The 8,188-nt window shown below is 36.3% G+C and overlaps 2 protein-coding genes across 2 annotated transcripts in view; both read right to left on the bottom strand.

The window, feature by feature from the left end:
* Positions 1-3,303: 3,303 nt before the first annotated feature.
* Positions 3,304-4,946, bottom strand: LOC309492452 (uncharacterized protein). The gene has a single exon (XM_082161442.1). It carries the CDS (start codon positions 4,919-4,921, stop codon positions 3,410-3,412), a length of 1,512 nt encoding a protein of 503 aa, XP_082017568.1. The 5' UTR covers positions 4,922-4,946; the 3' UTR covers positions 3,304-3,409.
* Positions 4,920-8,188, bottom strand: part of LOC309492440 (serine/threonine-protein kinase Nek3-like) — a 26,646-nt gene continuing 23,377 nt past the window's right edge. The window contains exons 11-12 of the mRNA XM_082161418.1: positions 7,747-7,801; positions 4,920-7,269 (exon numbers count right to left, since the gene is read on the bottom strand). Of these exons, the coding sequence (XP_082017544.1) occupies positions 6,274-7,269; positions 7,747-7,801 (1,051 nt within the window). The 3' untranslated portion in view covers positions 4,920-6,273. The remainder of the gene's footprint in view (positions 7,270-7,746; positions 7,802-8,188) is intronic.

The following is an 8,188-nucleotide window of genomic DNA, read 5'->3' as shown; positions in this document are numbered from 1 at the left end:
TTGCGCATGCTCGCTGAGTCTACGAGTCCGTAGGGCGTCCCATTCAGCATTTTAACGCTCTGAAGTGTGCTCAACAGCGCCCACTTTGTACCCTTGAAGCGTCTTCCGCGAAGCCCGCATAGAAGCAGGCTCCACGCACTTTAACTACCCAGGAATCCTTGCGAAAGGCCAATCAGACAACGGATGGGAGGAGATTTCGCTCACGTATAATTGTTAACATGGCTGAGAAGAAAATATTACAGTTTTTATGACCTAGGTGTACATTTTACCAGTTGCTACCTACAGTTTATAAAAACATTATGGTCATCGACCAGTGGTTGATGTCTCAAACATAATAATAGTGTGTTGAATAACGATCGCATTATGATTCATTAAATAAATAGAACTGAATGTCAGGGCTTTACTGAGTCATATGTAAACATAGTATGAATATTGAAACCTGTAAATTCATCTGAAACTCATGCACATTTTCATTATGTGTCAAAATTATAATCTTAGTTCAAATGGAACTTTATGTATTATTATGTACAACTGTATACATCATTTAAATAAGCATGATGTATCTATTGTCTAATGCCCAGGTGGCATGCACAATATCAAAGTATAGAACTGTAAAAGCAGGCTGTGTAGTTGACATGGAGATAAGATACAAAAATGTGATTTCTCCTGTCCAACAACAACCAGACCGTTATTTCCGGCGTGACGATCAAGTCTGTCCCAAAACAACCTCTCAATGCGCCTTCGTGAACTCACGCCAAGGGCCCTATAGGTCTGCACTACATGACGTCACCAAAGTGTGGACTCTGAGGAAGTCCACAAGCTCGGAGTGTGCCATTTGGGACAGGGCAAACGATGTTTATGAATTGATCATTGAATCTTTGACTCAACCGATAAAATCTAAATCTAAATCCATCTAAATTTAAATTATGTCATGGATGTGGCTGTACCAGCTGATGCAAAAAACATGTGGTGTATTCAGACAACATGCTATGGTTCTTTTACATTTACCAGGTTTAACTTCATATTGCCTGTCGTGCACAGTTACCCTAAAGGCACCGGGGTGGCGGTGCCACCGGCCTGGGCCCATCATCACTGCTCGCAGCTATATTTTGTAATTATTTTTGCAATTTTAATATACCATTTTGAATACTGACAAAAAACTTCTTTATAATAAACTAGTGTAATGCTAATACATTTCTAATTAACTGAAATGTTATTGAAAGGTTCTATGAATATATAACTGTAGATTTACATATATAAAAGTATACTTTAAATGAACTGTAAAGAAATAGGCACCACTTAAAGTGACCCTATTATGGATTTTTGAAAATGACCTTTCATGTAGTGTGTAACATAGCTCCAAGTGTATGAAAACATCCTGCAAAGTTTTAAATCTGAAAGTGCATCGTATATAAAGTCATTGTGTGTCTTTCAAAAGTAAGAGCCTTGCTCTTCTGTATGATTGTTGAATGGGTAATAATGGTGTCCAGCAGAGGGCGCAGCTGAACTTCCTCTTCTACACATGTAATATTTGAGTTTCATTTTGGGGGAGAGAATTTATAAAATAAAATAAAAACATTTTCACAACCTCAGTTAATGAGATATACACCAAGTTTTAGTGGAATTAAGGGATTTTTATTATTATTTATTCATTTATTACAAATAATGATTAGTTTATTTTATAGTTTAGCATGGTAATCTAAGACCAAATGTTTCCTATAGACCAGTGGTTCTCAAACTTTTCAGGCCAAGTATTTTATCAAATCAGAGCACATACCATCCTGTTATTTGTAGCATTTTATTCTGTTAAAAACGTTCCCATCTTTCCACACATGCCAGCATGACGAGAGTTAGTGTATTTACTAGTTGCCATATCAACACTATATTGAAAAAAAAAAATGTGCACAATTGAAAAATCTTTGGAAGATATCACTGAACATTTCTTTAACCATAGCAAAAGTAAATTTCTTGAGTTAATTTTTTTTATCTTATATTCCATTTTAATCTTATATCTGTTAACAGTTGAGATGGTTCTCATGTTGATATAACTATAGCAGAAGACACGAGCAGTGTTTAAACCCCAGTTGTGCAGGCGGGGCATGTTGTCACACTGCCTTACAATGAGCCCCTATGATATTCTATTACATACTTTTATGAATTCTATTGAGAAACCATTAGAAAAAGGTGAATAAAGACTGAGTCAATATTCAGAAAATATTAATTATTATTATTGTTTTGAACTGTGCTGTATAGCTGTGTTTTGCAGTGTGTTTGTTGCCAAACTCAAACATTTGTTTATTTTTAATTATTAAAAAATGCCATTATTTTATATGAAAAAGTAAATAATTGTATTTTATTGACAACATATTTTAGTTTGTCTTGTATATTTGTTTGATTAGATCAGATAACATATTAATCTGTCATATGGTCATGTTCATGTCCATAGGTGGGGCATATTGTCACATTTCACTTCCATTCTTTCGGGGTAAATGAAGAAAAAAAATTATACACTGTATTAATAAAACAAAACCACAATTAGTGGTTAACCAAAATTAATGTGGAAAAAATAATGATTCTCTGAATCCCAAGTGAATTTACACAAACTGAGAAAATCAAAAGTGTTAGGTTGTGTCCCGCTCTCTCCTACGTCAAATGTCAAGTCAATTTTTTTTTTTAAGTATTTTGAGTCAAAGTCCATCATCAAAATGATGACACAATTGCGTTCACACTCATTAGGTGCATCGTTATGTTAAACACAAGATATCATGACAGTGTTTGTTATTGAGTTTCTTCTGTGCGCTTTGAGGCGAAGTCATTTATTATGTAGGAAAAAAGCAACAGTGTGTCCAGGTTGCAGCATCTTTCAGTTGTATTACTGATACTTTGTGGCACTTTACAAGGAAGTGACGATTGTATTCTCTTGAACACATTGGATGGAAACAGTGCTTTATTTGCGAATGTTTAATGTGATATTCTAATTTTGCACATAAGTTTAATTCACAACTTTGGATGGAAACACAGCTAATGGTGAACATGGAACATGATATCATGGTTAAAAATAGTTCCAGATGAATTCACAGCCACTGATACAAACATAAGACTATTTCACCAAGAAACCTGTTAAGCTACCAATCTAATTCCAATAGTAAAGGAAAATCAAACATATAGCAAACATAGTACATAACATATTAAATGTCTTCCACAATTACTAAAACAGTAGAGACTAAATAAATCAATAAACATTTAAATGATAGTCTTTCATCAATTTTGTTATTTCTAAGTATTGTGTTGTTACATTTTCATATATTCAGTAATTTGATAATGTAAAGACATTTTGAGAATCATTTTCACTGATGGATTAACATATATTCTGCTCTTTCATCATGTATTTTCAGATTTGTTGCATTTATTATTTTTTACCACGACTGAAATAATTGTACATTTTTTGCCCAGTGTGTTCCCACACATAACGTAAAGCTCCCTTGTTTCTCTGCTCTTCTCCAGCTTTCCTCAGATCCTCCAGCTCCTTCATCCATTCATCTTTTCCCTCCTCCTTCAGTCTGGGAATCAGGAAATCCAGATGTAGAAGAGTGAAGGCGCTGTCTGCTTTTAATGCGATCTTAGACAGACTCACGATGCTGATATAAGCTTCATGCAGCTGGTTGGACTTTTCTTTTATTTTCTTCTTCAGATCGCTCTTCAGTTGTTCTTCTATTCCTGTTTTATTCTCTAACTCTTTCAGGATACTTACGTGTTCCTCTTTAGTAGTATCAAATTTATTTTTATCAAAGCTGGTTTTAGGCTTTTCACTATTGCGTTCATACTCCTGTATAAGCTGGTCAAATGTCATTGTGACGTCCTCTGTCTTCAGCACATATTTTTTGTCCTCTTTGACATGTACACTGTAATGACACTTTCCTGAACACACAGTACAGTGGTTGTTACTCATGACTTCACACCATGAGAGATCATTCACCCAGCAGCCCCACTCATGACAGTTCTCCTTACAGACGGAGCAGCAGGTTGCCTTACTGTTCCACAACCATTCATTTACAATGGGGACTTTTTCTTTGAAGGACTTCATCACTTCAAACTGAAAGTTTTCACATTTCTCAATCTTGTCTCTGTTCTGTCTGAGGGCTTCCTGAATCTGATTCAGTTCTTCAGTTTTTGACTCTTTCTCAGAGATTCGGTCCTTCAGATTAGAGACACAGGCCTCAAGTCGTCTTCGCTCTTTCAGAACATCTAATGTCATCTCAACACTTTTTCTGTTCTCTTCTTCCAGGAGTTTGAAGAACTCATTCATGCTTCTCTCTCCCATTTCCCAGGCTGATCTGTAGGTATGATCATACTGCTCGTCTCTTTCTTCTTTCTGCTGGTTGCTGAACAAGAAGTAAACAGGTTTTCCTCTCACGTCTCTTCTGCAGGGTATTTCTGCTGTGTTAATGACATTGAGAGCATCTGTTGGAGGTCCTCCATCTGAGTGTGTGAGTAGAAACACTATGTTGTTCTTTATATCTCTACCAAACAGAGACAGAACTGAGTGAAATATGTAAAGCTCTTTTCCTGAGAGACGATTCTGAGACGCCTTCATCACAAAACACACTGCATCAATATAATGAATCCCATCATCCTTATCTGAAAATAATCTGCTCAGATACTCAGCAATCTCTCTGTCTTTCTCGTCTCCTCCAGTGTCTCCGTATCCTGGAGTGTCAATGATGGTCAGAGATGTTGGGTTTTCTTCAACAAACGCCTCATAAACAGTGATCTCAGATGTCTGGGATTGTGACTGATCTTGATGTTCTTCACCTTCATCTGTGATTTGATAAAACTCTTGATCCTCAAACTTCACTCCCAGTAAGTAGTTGATCATGGTGTTGATCATGGTGGTTTTCCCAGAGCCGGTTTCTCCCACCATCAGTATGACTTTGTTCTGCTTGTTTCTGTCTCTTCTTCCATATGTCCACTGTCTGACCTTTTCATCAGTCCCATCAAGATATTTTCTTTCTGTGTTCAGACGATAAAGTGCTGGAGGACCTGGATTCAATAGTGTGGCATCATGACGTGATCTACAGAAGAGAGAATTGATTTAGCATCAACATATTATTTAAATCAGCTATTCATTATATTGCCTGGTTTGCAGTGACTTTATAACTGTTAGTGGAGTGTTTATTTTTGTTTTGTTTTTTTTGAACATTAGTTTCCATACACTGACTATTATTTTTCATTCTCTTTTTTGGAGTTTTGAAGTTTTTGAGAAGCTTGTAACTTTTTTTTCTTCCTTCCAAGACAAGCAGCATTACAGTATATTGATGCGATTTAAAGGTACAATATGTAAGATTTTTGTAATATTTAAAAAACAAACAAAAAAACACTTGCACAGTGTGATATATTTAATGCAGTTGTGTACTTACATTACAGCTCTCAAGGATTTGTAAATCCAGAGAAATTCCAGTTTTAAATAATGGCTCATTCCTTGTCATTGACATTACAAGTAATATCAATTACGTAATATCAGCGCTATCCTCGGTTTCCACTTGTAGAAACCATAGATTATATACATAGATTCCTCATTAGCGGCCGTTTCAATGGACCGCTATATGTAAACCGCTAACAAGGTTCTATGTATGTACTGTATATCTATGATACAATATCACGCACACCGTTGTTGTGTGGTTCAGTCATCACGGTTCACGATTACTGATTGCGAGTACAGAACATAAAAAAAAATAAAAAATTAAAAATGTAAATGTAGATCAACTGAGGCAAGCCGGCTTTGGGACAAACGGAGAAATAAAACAAGGTTTTCAGGATGGAGAAAGCTTCGGGACAAACTTAGACTTGATCTGTCGACAGAGACTCCGCTCTCGCATATGTTTTAATAGACAGGAAAGCAAATATATATTAGTTATTGTACACATACAGTTATATCGCACTTTGTTTGTACTTCAGTAACACTTTTTATCAAGTCTGGTGACCAAGTCTATGGCAGTGAAATTAAATACAGTAGCCTAGTGTTGCACAGAAATATATTCCCATTACTTTCAAATACTGTGGGTTTGTTCAAATTTTATTTTATGTATGATTGTTTTAAACGTGTAAAACTGAGCAGTTTTAACTCTCCAAATCTTTTGACAAATAGTCACGTATCAGTAACAGGCTAAAACATTACATTTCACGATCCTAGCAGTTAATTCATTATGATGACACAAAATAGTGTGATCAAACGTTCAGGTGACACACAAACTAATTCATTCGCGGATATATAATTTATATGATTTGGGAATTCAAGACCTGGCAAAGCTCTGTATGTGTTTTCCTCATCTGCGCGATGGCTTTGAGTACAGGCGATTTGACCTTTTCTGGATCATCTACTCTTCCCTGTCTCATCTGGTGAATCTCTCTGGCATCTTTCACGATGAAGGCGACGTCAGCTATGACTAAGATTGCACTCAACACTCCTGAAGCTGCAGCTACTGCTCGCCTGACACCGGCAGACTGAACAGCAATTCTGCCGAAACTTGCCAACATTCCAAGAGCCACAAATTCTGTGACACATGCTACTGTGGTTCTGCCTATTCTCCATGACATTTGCACATTATCAAGAGTTGAGCTACGGACAAAATCACTGAACTTTGTAAGTTTTCTCAGTAACTTTCTCAGTTTTCTGAGTGACTTAAGAATCGGTTCACTTGCTTTTTTGTAGTTCTGCTGAATTTTTTCAAAGCTCTCACGGAGTGATTTTTGTTTGACTGAATTGGTAATGTTGGATGCAGCACCTGTTGCACCCCCTGCAACTCCAACACCAATCCCAACACCTGCTACAATCAGAGACGCTCCGAATGTGAACGGTGCCAAACATGCACCAACCAATGCAGTGATTCCTCCAGCTGCCCCGATCACTGAACCTGTCAGACTGCCTACAGTGCATTTACGGTGGACCTCCTCTAGTGAATCTGTTGCTGTTTTCCACTCGCTAACTACAGTCTTAAAGTCTTTATAGTGCATGTCGTAGGCCTCATTAAAGATACTGATGGAAGTCAAGAGCCTTTGCTGCAGTGCATCTAGAATCCTCCTATTTCTATTTACTGCAACCCTCAGGAATGGTTTTGCCAGAATCTCATCAGCTGAAGGTCTCATATGAGGGTCACGGCTGAGCATTTGACGGATTAATCCCTTTAGATCTTCAGAGTACCTATTTGAGATTTTGGGTATGGTTCCTTCCAAGCTTTTGGCATGTAGACAGTGACGCTCTAGGGTGTTTGACTGTCAGATAAAGGAAAAATAAAAGTCAGATTAACCTCTAGATTATTAAACATTTAAAATATATTAAAAACCAAGACCTTTATTTATGTGACTGAATTTATAATTCAGACACTTTTCTCCAAAGTATCTTGCCATAGAAGAACAAAGGCAATTTGTTAAGCAAAGCCAACAGTATTTGTAGGACACAATTCCAGACTTATGATACCGAAGATTAAGAAGCAAGCTAGAGAAGAGGAGAAATGCAGAGAAAAAAAAAAGAAGATTTCTGTGTGTGCAAATGTAAACTAATATTTACTTTTGGCAAACTTTTCCTCCATAGCAGTTACCAAGATCTTAAAATAGGTTAGGACTGTTCTCTTTGTTTGTACACTTTGAAGTTAATTGATTGAGCCATAGGATTAACTAATATATATATATATATATATATATATATATATATATATATATATATATATATATATATATATATATACTCACCCACACATCCAGCATGCAGAGATCATGAAGCCACCATCCCAATGACCATATGTCACTAAAGTCAGTATAATTTAGTTAGTTACTTCAGTTGATATAGTGTCACATCAATGTTCTGTTTTGGATTGATTTGGTTTTCCCTGTTTGCCTGCTAGATTGTGTTCTAGTTAATCTCATTGATTGTTAATTAGGTTACACCTGTCCCCATTATATTAGTTATTGTCATCTTCTGTGTATTTAAGCCCTGTGTTCTTTGAGTTTGGTGTCGTTTCAGTTTACAGGTCTTGTTTCCCTGTGATTCTCCTGTGGTTCTCCTGTCTACTCTAAATCTTTAACCATTTTCAAGAAACGACTCAATGTGCATGTTTTTCATCAAAAACCTTTCACAGCACTTATACATTGTTGCCCTATTTTTATTTTTATTGTTTCTATTGCTCTCCTCATT

This window comes from Leuciscus leuciscus (assembly GCF_965113295.1).
Source record: "Leuciscus leuciscus genome assembly, chromosome: 2".
NCBI classification, from domain to species: domain Eukaryota; kingdom Metazoa; phylum Chordata; class Actinopteri; order Cypriniformes; family Leuciscidae; genus Leuciscus; species Leuciscus leuciscus.
The sequence above is the reverse complement of the archived record's forward strand: the minus strand, read 5'-3'. Positions and strand labels throughout refer to the sequence as shown.

Coding starts and splice junctions, on each gene's coding strand:
- LOC309492452 (XM_082161442.1), bottom strand. CDS start 4,921: ATGGTGGGAGAAACCGGCTCTGGGAAAACCACCATGATCAACACCATG.